The sequence below is a fragment of the Cokeromyces recurvatus genome (genome assembly GCF_025118155.1).
Source record: "Cokeromyces recurvatus strain NRRL 2243 chromosome Unknown BX663scaffold_39, whole genome shotgun sequence".
NCBI classification, from domain to species: domain Eukaryota; kingdom Fungi; phylum Mucoromycota; class Mucoromycetes; order Mucorales; family Mucoraceae; genus Cokeromyces; species Cokeromyces recurvatus.
In genome coordinates this window covers 64,483-76,763 of record NW_026251425.1, presented here as the reverse complement: position 1 = coordinate 76,763, position 12,281 = coordinate 64,483, and the positions used below count along the sequence as shown (strand labels likewise).

The window sequence follows — 12,281 nt, the reverse complement described above, 5'->3', positions numbered from 1 at the left end:
ATTTAACTTTTATTATAATTATTTTTTTTATTTACAAGCTTAAGGAAACAATCATTTGATTAATAACTATTCTAAGCTAAATTGACAAAAATTTACATTGAAGATCCTTCTTTTATTTCTACTACAATTAAAGATGTTCTATCATAGTAAAATTAAACTTTTTGTTTGTACAAAAATTACTTTATTTGATATGATTTACTACATAAAGAAAAAAAAAATAAAAAAGATGTGATCGACCAGTTGTTAAAGAAGTAAAAGAAATAATAGAAAATCATTGTTATAAACACACAATTCGATAAAGAATATTAAACGTTGTCTGTGTAACTTTTCTATAAAGAAGATCGACATTTTTTTTTTTTTTTTTTTTTTTTTTTTTTTTTTTATAAATCAAATAAGGTTCGTAATTCTTTTGTAGTAAGTTTTTGTTGAATAGATGAAAAGCTATTTTCTCCTAAAGCACTTTTCATTAATTGTGCCTTATATATGGATCGTTATTCAGTCATAGAATTCATTCATAGCTAAATATCATAAATACCTTTTTTTCTTGTAAAGCTAACATTTTAAGCTCAATAGAATTGTCAATTAATAATCTAGTAACATAGACGGGTAATCTTTGTCCAATTCTATATACTCTATCAATTGCTTGTTCTATCATATAATAATAAATAACCAAGTTTGTAGTATATAATTGAACAGTTAAAAAAAAAAGAAGGGACTCACCTTCTATTGCAGGATTCCACCAAATATCCATTAGAATAACTCTATTTGCTTCAGTTAAATTTAAGCTATTAGAAATATTGAATTATTTAATTTATCTATTTTATTTTTATTTTTTTTATTTTTAACCCAAACCCTAAAGAACCGCATTTTAATGATATCAGCATAATTGTACATTCTGGATTATGTTTAAATTCAATTAAATTCTTTTCACGTAAAATAGTTGACATAGATCCATCATCTATTGATTTTTGTAAAGTAAATAAATAATGACGTTTTTTTTTTTTTTATCTATCTATTTTACATCGAGAGTATTGAAATCCATTCTCTCTTAAGGAATCTTCCATTAAATCTAGCATTGAAGTAAACTGTGAAAATATGATTGTCTTTTCTTTTGGATTTTGAACTCGAGTTTCTTGTAGAATTTCTAATAATTTTTTCATTTTTGTACTACTACGACTATTGTTATCTGAGGAGGAAGACTTTAATGAGCTTAATATGGTTTTACATTCTTTACAGAAAGGCAAGTCTTCTTTACTATATCAAAAAAAAAAAAAAATTAGAAAAAGAATATTCTATTTGGAAGAAATTGCATAATAATAGTGTGTGTGTGTGTGTGTGATCATATTCTTTACTTTCCGCATAATTTACAACAGCCATCAGCATTGTTATTGATGACGGTTGTTGTTGTTGAGTGCTGATGGTTAATAATGTCTAAAGCATCTTTATCTTGTGTAATTGAATTAAATACAAGCTGAGGATGGTTACAAGCTATTATCATTTGTTATTATTATTATTATTACGTAATCTTATGTTCTATTTATATACATACAAATATATATAAATTCATGTATATTTTTATATGTATAGTTTTTTTTACCTTGTCGAAGTCTTAATAATAAACATAACATGTTTATATATCGATTTTCATTATATTCAAACACTAGAACTCTTGTTCTATTTAATAACATGTTGTATAAAGATCTTTCATAGTCTTCATTAAATTCAAGTAAAATGTCTTGTCTATACTTGATACTATAAACAATCGTATTATCCTCTTTTTTAGTTCTTCTCAACATGATAGCCATTAAAATACTTCTTATTTTCTCTAATATCATCTTTTCATTGCTGTTACTATTTTGATAAATCATCTTTCTAAATGCTTTATAATTGGACCATGGCTCTATTTTAAGAAATCTAAAAAAACTATAGAGTTCATTTATATTATTTTGGATAGGCGTCCCCGTTAGACACCATCGTTTTTTAGCCTGTAATTCACAACAACGAATTGAAATCTTGGTTTGATGGTTTTTAATATAATGCGCTTCATCTAATACGATACGATACCATTCAAAATTGAAAAGTGTCTCTTTATCTGACAAGATAAGTTGGTAGGTTGTAACGACGACGTCATAATTCTTGAATACGTTTGAATCATTTGTTCTATTGGGTCCATGGTATCTCAAGACATTGAGTGTGGGTGATTTTTGTTGAATTTCATTTATCCATTGATGGATTAAAGCGAGTGGTGTGACTATTAAGGTAGTAGTAGTAGTAGCAGTAGTAGCAGTAGCAGTAGTAGCAGTAGTGCTAGCAGTAGTGCTAGCAGTAGTACTAGTACTAGTAGTAGCCAGCTTTGTAGACGTCATTAATGCAATCATTTGTATCGTCTTTCCTAACCCCATCTATGAATAAAATTAGAAGAAATAAGAAGGAATTCGATTCATGTCTATATAATAACTTACATCCTAATAATAAGATAGTTTAATAATAACACTCAAGCGTTTTTTTTATGTATAAGACTTACATCTGCTAGTATGCCACCTTGACTGCTTTTATTATGTTCTCTATCTATCATCCAATGAACTCCTTTTAATTGATGCTTCATTAATTCGATTGTTAATCCATCTTGAACAATCAAATTCTCTTCTCTTTCTTCTTCTTCTTCTTCATAAGCAATACTATTTAATAACATTTCAATTTGTTGTTGTTGTTGTATTTGACCGTCATGATGATGTGTGTTTGTAAATGATCTCTGGTGCTGTAGAGACTGTTGACGGGCTTCAGGATGTGGGTTATAATAGTGACAACGAGGATTATAAAAGGGGGGTTGCTTTAAATAAAGTTGGTGTACTTTAAAATGATTTGCTATTGTATCTACATGTTTAGTTTGACAATAAAGAATGATATAAAGTGGTATGCGTGTCGATGTCGCTTTTGAATGTGGAATGACACCTTCCAGCTGTATTTTATCTCGTATAGGGCCCAAGACTCTTGTTTCTCTAAATGGAACCCAACCTAACTAATAATATGTAGATTTAAATAAATAAATTCAACTCTGATTATTATACACTTTACAAACTTTGAACAACTGATTCGTGAGATAACCCTGAATGCTATCATAATAAAAAGTAAGGGTGAGAGGTCTTTATTGGAATAAACAATCAATACTATTGTACTTTACAATATTCATTCGAGTTTAATTTCCCCTCATATTCTACTCGAACAGGCTCATAGTGTTCATCTTTATTGATTTCAAGAGCTGGTTTCTTTACTACAATATCTGTAATCATCATACCTATACAACAAAAGGGTGATAATAGGGTCTGGGGTGCTTGTAGTGTAATTTGAGAATTATGTATGGCTATCTTTTTTTCAAGTGGCTGATGAGCGTCACTCATCAAACGTTTGCGTTTTAGATCTACTTGATCTGAATTAGTAAATGTTGGATCTGTAGCCGATGAACTCGATTCTTTATTCAGATTCATTATAAAAATAATAATAGTTAAAAGAATAAATAAATAAATAAAAATAAAACGACACGAAAAAAAAAGAAAGAAAGAAAGAACAATTTTTTTTTGTTTGGTGTCTGAAAGGCTTGTTATATAAATGTATATGAGTCTATGTATGTGTACACATCATGTGATGAGGTTTTGCTTCTCCATAATAGTCATATGATGACCCTTACATTTCATTTCTTTATTGAAATAATAAGTCACTAAACATCATATGACATGTTGTAAAAATAAACAATTTTACTATTACTATACTTTAGAAGATAATGTTAAAAGAAAACTCTATCATACTCTCTTTTCTATCATAGTTTTGACATTTGGAATAGTCGTTTTAATAATATACCACAAAAAGAAGTAATAGAGCCAATTTCTTTTTTCATAAATACTTGATTAAACTACCAGAATAGCTTAGTAGGTTTCAACTCTAAATTGTAGGGAAATAGTAATCTCTTTTTAAATTGGTAAAAAAAAAAAAAAAAAAGTTGGAATAATAACAATAGGATAATGGCCTTTTATACTTACTCCTCTTTGCTTGTACTATCAAGAAACATGAACTTAAAGGATACATTTTTCTTATTTATGACTCTTTGATTAATATTATCAATAATATACTATTTTGAGTAGTTCTTTCCTTGATATCATTTTCTCCTATTATTTTATAGCTATTTAATAGATGGATTCCGTATCTTTTCTTGCTCTCCTTCATTCTTGAAAGAAGTCGTCTCTTACTTTGTTTTTTTTTATCATTGACACATGCGTAATACTCACTTTTCTTCTCTCTTTTTATCTATTTGAAAGTTTTTTTTTTCTTTCATGTTTAATGTGCTAAAAGAGTCGATTCTAGTGAACAATGCCACTTTTGACAAATTATGTTCATTAGCTCTCCTTCTCTATCATTGTTTATTTTATATTAAACAATAGGGCTCTAATAGCAATACCTTGAGAGATCAAGCATTGTATGTTCTTTTATGGAAAGACTATAAATACATGTTAATGATATCGCTGGGAATTCTTTTTTACATTTGTTGATTTGTTTGATATACTACAAACACACTCCCTTTATGGTTACCTTATAGCCTTCCTTCTGTTATATATATTTATATACATATATAGTCTTATTTGATGAGCATACTTTTTACATTTAGAGGATATTAGTTATTTTCTGTCTATAAAGACACATTTAAGCCATGAATCAGGTCACTTCCTTAAGATTATATAACCAAAAAAAAAAAAAAAAAAAAAAAAAAGACGATTAAATATATACCAGTAGTCTATTTCGATATTTACATTATTCGAACAAAGTTAATGGCTTAGTCATTCGTTGTTCAAATGGTAAATATCTCAAATAATTAAAAAAAAAAAGGCTCATTCAAATGACTGTATTTATCGAATCTTTTTATAATTCCTTCCTCCAAAGAACATACAAGACAGGCGTAAATATTCTATTTTTATTACAGCGAGTTTTATTTTTTCCTTCAAACTTTCTGCCTATATTGATCCTCTGATTTATCTTTTTGTTTGAATGCAGTTTTACTCATACTGGTTATCTGGTTTATATACTCGGTAATAAACCAAAAGTCTTGCATTGCTTCCTCTCTCTGCCTTGCCTTCCCCTCCCTTCTATCATTTTCTCATCCTATATTATTCAAGCATGAATCTCGCTCAATTGCATTTGTTTTAAGTACCTTCAAATATTATCTTTGTCTCCCTCCTTTTTTTTATTATTATTATACCACCTTTCTTATTAATGTTCCTAGGAAATAAATAAGTAATTATCTGTCTTTCTTTAGTTGTTTATTTATTTAGTAATTACTGCCTCCTCTTTTATCTAACGAATTTCATGTCAAGTAAAATGTATCATGATGGCATATTGTTATTTTTTCTTTCATGTGACATTTATATCAATCTAAATAATAGAACTAATATCCATAGTAACATGACATCATAAAGGGTATCTTAGCATCAATGAAGAGTCTATTTTTTCCGACTTTACATTCATCTTTGTTAATTAAAAGAAATATTACTATTCTATTGAATTTTGTAGTATCTAACTAACTTGTCATCTTCCTTTCTTCCCTTCATCGTACTGTCTTTTTTTTTTTTTTTTTTTTTTTTTTTTTTTTTTTTTTTTTTTTTAAAAAAAAAAAGGAGATCACCCGCATTCATTCAAATTCATCTCCATACATAATCTCCGCTTTTCTTATTATACACATAAATGGATACATTTTTTTTTTTTTTAATCGTAACATGACTCTATTATTATCAAGAAGTTTCACTTATAAAAAATGAAAAAAAAAAAACTCTTTAATAAAATTCTTTTCTTTTTTTTTTCTCGTTTCCTTTTCTTTAAAAAAAAAGCAAAAGCAAAAGCAAAAGCAAAAGCAAAAGCAAAAAAAGAAAAGGAACCATTATTATGTCAATTGAGGCATTACGAGAAGATTTAAATACGACGATTGTTACACAAGAAAAGAGCCATCAAGAAGAAGACTTTGAAATCAATAATAATAACGAACTCACACGAACCTCTACTTTACAAAGCGTACAAAAAAAGATGACCAACCTTTTAGACAATATTGTCTTTGCTGCATTTTTAATAATTATAGCTGGTGCTTGTGTAGCATTTCAAGCAGGTGGATATAAGATGCAATATTTATAAATATATATTTTTTTTTGATAGTATTATTAACACAATTTTTTATGTTATATTTACTCTATGAAGGCTGTAATGCTACATTAAATCGATATGGTGGTAGATCATTTTCCTCGGTTATTTCATTTTCTGTAGGTCTGATATGCTGTTTATTATTCTTTACATTTGATATAACACTAGCAAAGACACCATTACCTACTGAACATGTCAAAAGTAACGTTGTTCTATATTTAGTATATACTTACTCATCCTCACTCTTATTTTTTTTTGTTTGAATTTATATATATTTATATATAGCTGCACCATGGTATGCTTGGATAGGTGGTATTTTAGGTGCTTATTATGTGATTATTAATATTTTGACTGTTCCAAGATTAGGCGCTGCGACGGTATTGAGGTAATAATAATAAAAAAGATAGTGGTGATGACCTATAATATGATGAAATATTAAAAATTCATATAATCGTTTTCTTTAGTATATTTGTGTGTGCTCAGGTAAAAAAAAAAAAAGAAAAAATGATTTATTTTATTATTTAGAGGGTGGCAATTTTGATGGACTCATTCATAATAATAATAATAATAGATTATCACAGCATGTCTTATTGATAACTTTGCATTAGTTGGTGTCGAAAAACGACCTTATACCATTTGGAGAATTTTGGCTTCTTTAGGCTTGGTAGGATGCGTTGTGGTGATTGCTAAATTTTAATGATAAAAAAAAAAGCCCCTTTCAATACCCATACTACGTCCCTTTTTAATGTATATATTTTTTTTATATGTGTATATTTTTTTAACCAATTAAAGTTACACGACCAAAAAAAAAAAAAAAAATAGAGATAATAACAAAATGTAAATTTCCTTTCTTTTTCTTCTGATTTTTTTTCTTTTCTTTAAATATAATATTTATCATATAATGGCAAGTCATAATTATGCAGCGATAGAAGACCCGGGAAACTCTAGATTATCACAGAATAACACTCCTTCAGTTATCAAGCGACTCTTCTACTTTATTCGTCGCCATTTTTATCATTTATTAACACTGTTTACTATTGGCATTATCATGATTCTCTTATTTGTCTATACTTTCTTATTACCTTCTGATGCATCTCCAAACCCATCTTTAGCAGAGGTAAGGCCGGTAGGTATTTCATTGGCCACAATGGAAGAAGGTCGTGCCAAATGTCGCGCCCTTCTTCAAAAACAGGAATATCCATCTAGTTACGAAAATCTTCGTGCTGATCCTAACCAACCACCTATCTTGTTAAAAAATGCTATTGTTTGGGATGGTCAGGGTAATATTCTAGCCAATGTCGATCTCTATTTAAAGAAAGGTTTAATTGAACGTATAGAAAAGGAGATTTCATTGGAGACACTCATAGATAAAGATAAGATTAAAGTGATTGATGTAGCTGGACATATTGTAACTCCTGGTATTGTCGATATGCATAGGTAAAATAATAACCAAACCTCTGTATAAATAGATAGTAGTAGTAGTAGTAGTAGTAGTAGTAGTAGTAGTGGTAGTGGTAGTGGTAGTGGTGGTGGTGGTGGTGGTGGTGGTGGTGGTGGGAGGGGGAGTTTTTTTTTTTTTTTTTTTTTTTTTTTTTTTTTTTTCCACTTTATGCTGTAACAGTAAATAATAAAATCGAGTAAAAAAAATAAAATAAAAAATAAATAAATTATAGTCACTTGGGTGTTGATTCTTGGCCTGAATTAGATGGAACAGATGATACAAATGAAATGACACAACCTTTAACCCCTTTTGTTCGTACTTTAGATGCCTTTAATCCTTCTGATAAGGCTATTCGTATTGTAGCTTCTGGTGGTGTCACGACTACTTTAGTACTACCTGGTTCTGGTAATTTAATGGGTGGTGAGGCCTTTGCGTTCAAGTTGAGACCGATGGTCAGTACTGAAGATATGCTTGTTCAGGCTAAATTAAATCCCGATGATCCATACAAGAGAAGATGGATGAAAATGGCTTGTGGTGAAAACCCAAAGGTAAGGTGTAATATATAGATAGTATTTATATAATAATAGTAATAGTATATATAATCACTAGAGAGTATATGGCCACCGAAACATGATGCCATCTACACGTAAATAGAATTATTATTTGCTATATGTGTATGCATAAAAGAATCTCACGGTCTTTTTTTTTTCCCCTTTTTCTTTTCTTTTAGGTCTTGGTGAAGCCTTTCTCTTCCGTAATGAATTTGCAAAAGCTCAAGCACTTAAGCGTCAACAAGATGATTGGTGTCAATCTGCATTTGATAATAATAATAATAATCAACAATCTCTTTTGGACCAACCTTTCCCAGAGGATCTTCAACTCGAATCTTTAGTAGCTTTATTACGTCACCAAGTACTTCTTAATGTTCATTGTTATGAAACACATGATATTGAGGCCATGGTTCGACATGCACTCGAATTTAATTTTACTATAGCTGCATTTCATCACGCCCTTGAAGCTTATCGTATACCACAGATCTTACGTCGATTATCACCTCATAAGGTGCCAACCGTAGCGACTTTCGCAGATCATTGGGGGTATAAAAAGGAAGCCTTTGGTGGTAATCCAAGGGCTCCTGAGATCTTGTGGAGGGCCTCTATACCTGTTGCCCTCAAGAGTGATCATCCTGTACTTAATTCTCAAAGATTGATGTTTGAGGCTGCCAAGGCAGCTCATTATGGATTACCTGCTCAAGAGGCCCTAAAGGCTGTGACATCGACCCCCGCCAATGCTTTAGGGTTAGGACATCGCTTAGGTTCTATCAAGAGAGGTTATGATGCTGATCTTGTTATCTGGGATCGTGATCCATTGACATTGGGTGCGTCCCCCTTGCAAGTCCTTGTAGATGGCGTCCCCCTATTTGAGGATCGTCCAATAACAGACCTCATCATGAAAACAACGCCCCATCATGAAAATAGTCGAGTAGTCAATGTCATAAAAGGAGGAGATTCAACCGATTTTATATTAAAAAATGTGGGATATTATCATGCATTGAAATCAAAGGAGCCTATCGATATTGTTGTTAAGAATGGTTCTATTGTGTGTGCTGCAGTTGACTGTATGGAAACATCCGATAATATGATTCCAAAATATGATATACAAGGTGGATATGTTCTCCCTGTAAATAATATAATAGATGAAATAGAGTGTGCTGAAGCTTTATATTAACTTGGCTCATCTACTTTGACTTTTATCTATTTTATAGGGTTTTATTGGAGTAGGATCTAAGTTAGGCTTAGTTGAAATAAGTGCAGAAGCAAGTACAAGTGATGGACGTATGCATTCTACACTATCAATGGACCCTAAATCGATCCCTCAAACTGTGGATGGTATTAAATTCAGCACACGCCATCTTGAAGAGGCCTATCGAGGTGGTGTCTTAACAGCCATCACGACTCCACTTTCTGATCATGTTGTCATGGGTGTTTCAGCTGCCTTCAAGACAGGTGCCTCTTCTTTACTTCAAGAGGGTGCCCTCATATCCCCTGCCGTTGCTTTGCATTTTCAAATTGGTCATCATCTCAAATCGTCTGCTTTCCCTACTATCTCTAGTCAAATCAGTTATATTCGACACCTCTTGATGACGTATATGAAAGCAGATAATGTATATGGACAAGCAGCACGTGGTGAGATACCTACGGTTATTGTAGCTCATAACAAGGATGAGATTGCATCCCTAATCATCCTCAAGAGAGATCATGTACCCAAGATGCGATTGATTATTCAAGGTGGTGCAGAGGCTCATCTGGTTGCTAAACATCTAGCTGAATTTGATATCGGTGTCGTACTTTGGCCTAGCCTTTGTACACCAGCTAGATTTGATTCAAGACATTGTTTAACAGGTTCCCCCTTAACGAATGGTACAGCAGCTCATGTTTTACATCAAAATGGAGTTCGTGTCGCCATTGGCATCAGTGACGATGGTTGGGCACGTAACTTGGCATGGGATGCAGGTTGGCTTGCAAAGACAGGATATGGTATTAATGAAACAGATGCCATTGACTTTATTACTACTAACATTCAAGCACTTTATGGTCTTTTCTTCTCTTCATCATTAGTTGATGAGTTTATCGTTTATGATAAAAGTCCATTTGATATGAACAGTCGTATCCTTATGATTCATAGTAAATAAAATTTGGGCCAATAATTTATTTCCAACAATAAATTAAATAAAGGTCCGATAAATTAAATCGCATACAAACAATACGCACTATATGAAGATACATTTTTTTTTTTTTTTTTTTTTTTTTTTTTTCAACGTGTGTTAGATGATGTTGCGAGGCTACTTGATTACGTTCATCTTCATCTTGTGGATTGTTCTAGTAACAGCAGGAAAAGATTATTATAGTATCTTGGACGTGCCTCGTGATGCACCTAAATCTCAAATCAAACGTCATTTCAAGAAATTATCAAGAGTTTATCATCCAGACAAGAATTCAGGTGATGAACAAGCTTCACAGAAATTTATGGAAATAGCCAATGGTATATTTGAAAGAAAAAACATGTCTTTTTCTTTTTTTTTACACATGTGTATCTATAGCTTATGAAGTGTTGATGAACGATGAAAAAAGAGCCATTTATGATCGTTATGGCGAAGAAGGATTAAAACAAAGTGGAGGACATGGAGGAGGAGGAGGAGGAGTATTCCATGATCCCTTTGATATCTTTTCTCATTTCTTTGGTGGTGGTGGTGGTCATAGTAAGTTATCTCTTTTATCTCTTTTATGAAAAACTACATCTAAAATTAACTGCCTTACTAAATACTTTTTTTTTTCAATAAGGACATCATCAACAGGAAAAGAGAGGCCCAGATGTGACAGTTCCACTTCAAGTCACCTTAGAAGATATATATAGAGGCGTAGAAATAGAGATAGATATTAGTAAACAAGTCCTCTGTGAATATTGTCATGGTAGTGGAGCTCGTCAGCCCGAAGATATTCATACTTGTAATGTCTGTGAAGGTCGTGGAATGATCGTTAAACGTGCTCAAGTGGGTCCTGGTATGTTTCAACAATTTCAACAAGTGTGTCATCAATGTGGTGGAAAAGGTAAAATCATTCAACATGTCTGCACACACTGTGGAGGAAAGAAGGTGAAACGAGGAAATGAAAATTATTCAATTCATATTGAACGAGGCATGAGTGATGGAGAGGCAATTGTAAGTATTATAAGCCAAGAAGAAAAAATAAATAAATAAAATAGAATGGGGCTCCTTACTGTTGTTTTCTTTTAAGATTCTTGAAGAAGAAGGAGATGAATATCCTGATACCATTTCAGGTAATATTATATTTGAACTAAAGACAGTCCCACATGAAAGATTTGAGAGAAGAGGCCATCACTTGTATACCAAACAATACATTACACTTATTGAAGCTTTGACTGGATTTAAAAAGACTTTAAAGCATTTAGACGATTCAGAGATTGAACTCAGTAGAGAGGGCATTACTCAATATGGATATGTGCAAACTATTCAAGGTGAAGGCATGCCAGATAAACAGGATCCTTCAAAGCATGGAGATTTATTTGTAGAATACCAAGTCGTATTTCCTACCGAAATTAGTAAAGAAACAATTGACTGTAAGTTACCATCCTATCTTTCCTTTCTCATTTTTACTTATTCATTTATTATAGACTTGAAGAAAGGGAGTACATTTAAAGAGGAAAGAACTAAAGAAGAGCCTCATTTAATACATCAGGAACTTTAATCATGTGTAGTTTTTTTTTCTCTCTTTTTCTTTCTTTCTTTGTACCTGTATAAACATATTAAAACGTATTTCTATAAATATATTCTACAGCAAATACTCCTTAATAGCTATTATTTGCAAATAATGAAATCAGTTTTATTACCTGATTTTGCTATATTTCATGAGATAAACGGAGAAAAAAAAGTAAGATTTATAAATTAAAAGCTACACAACATAACGCTATAAACATGAAGACTGTGCACAATTGAGATTATACTAACAAAGAGAATAATGAAATACATGTCATAATACACATTAAATGTTCCTTAAAAAAAAAAAAAAAAAAAAAGTTGTTTGCATAATAAAAATACGCGCTTATATTTACAAAAAAAAAAATATGACATTAAAGTCTATTTACTTAT

At 31.1% G+C, this 12,281-nt stretch overlaps 4 protein-coding genes across 4 annotated transcripts; 3 read left to right on the top strand and 1 right to left on the bottom strand.

Annotated features, from left to right (window-relative positions):
- Nucleotides 1-380: 380 nt before the first annotated feature.
- BX663DRAFT_442927 (SNF2 family N-terminal domain-containing protein) lies at nt 381-3,398 on the bottom strand (the record flags this gene model as incomplete). Its single annotated transcript, XM_051523545.1, has 11 exons — nt 381-476; nt 536-648; nt 721-785; nt 853-958; nt 1,022-1,254; nt 1,353-1,488; nt 1,598-2,307; nt 2,362-2,402; nt 2,525-3,019; nt 3,076-3,113; nt 3,182-3,398. The coding sequence occupies 11 exons, from the start codon at nt 3,396-3,398 to the stop codon at nt 381-383; spliced, it is 2,250 nt and encodes a 749-aa protein (XP_051378517.1).
- Nucleotides 3,399-5,865: 2,467 nt separating this feature from the next.
- BX663DRAFT_524462 (uncharacterized protein) lies at nt 5,866-6,986 on the top strand. The gene is made up of 5 exons (XM_051529630.1): nt 5,866-6,142; nt 6,232-6,375; nt 6,460-6,559; nt 6,639-6,657; nt 6,746-6,986. The coding sequence occupies exons 1-5, from the start codon at nt 5,926-5,928 to the stop codon at nt 6,869-6,871; spliced, it is 606 nt and encodes a 201-aa protein (XP_051378516.1). The 5' UTR covers nt 5,866-5,925; the 3' UTR covers nt 6,872-6,986.
- Nucleotides 6,972-10,414, top strand: BX663DRAFT_461655 (uncharacterized protein). The gene is made up of 4 exons (XM_051523954.1): nt 6,972-7,611; nt 7,848-8,163; nt 8,303-9,295; nt 9,381-10,414. The coding sequence occupies exons 1-4, from the start codon at nt 7,076-7,078 to the stop codon at nt 10,305-10,307; spliced, it is 2,772 nt and encodes a 923-aa protein (XP_051378515.1). The 5' UTR covers nt 6,972-7,075; the 3' UTR covers nt 10,308-10,414.
- Nucleotides 10,404-12,195, top strand: BX663DRAFT_524452 (uncharacterized protein). Its single transcript, XM_051529629.1, has 5 exons — nt 10,404-10,657; nt 10,716-10,874; nt 10,957-11,333; nt 11,410-11,752; nt 11,807-12,195. The coding sequence occupies exons 1-5, from the start codon at nt 10,444-10,446 to the stop codon at nt 11,878-11,880; spliced, it is 1,167 nt and encodes a 388-aa protein (XP_051378514.1). The 5' UTR covers nt 10,404-10,443; the 3' UTR covers nt 11,881-12,195.
- The last annotated feature ends 86 nt before the right edge of the window (nt 12,196-12,281 follow it).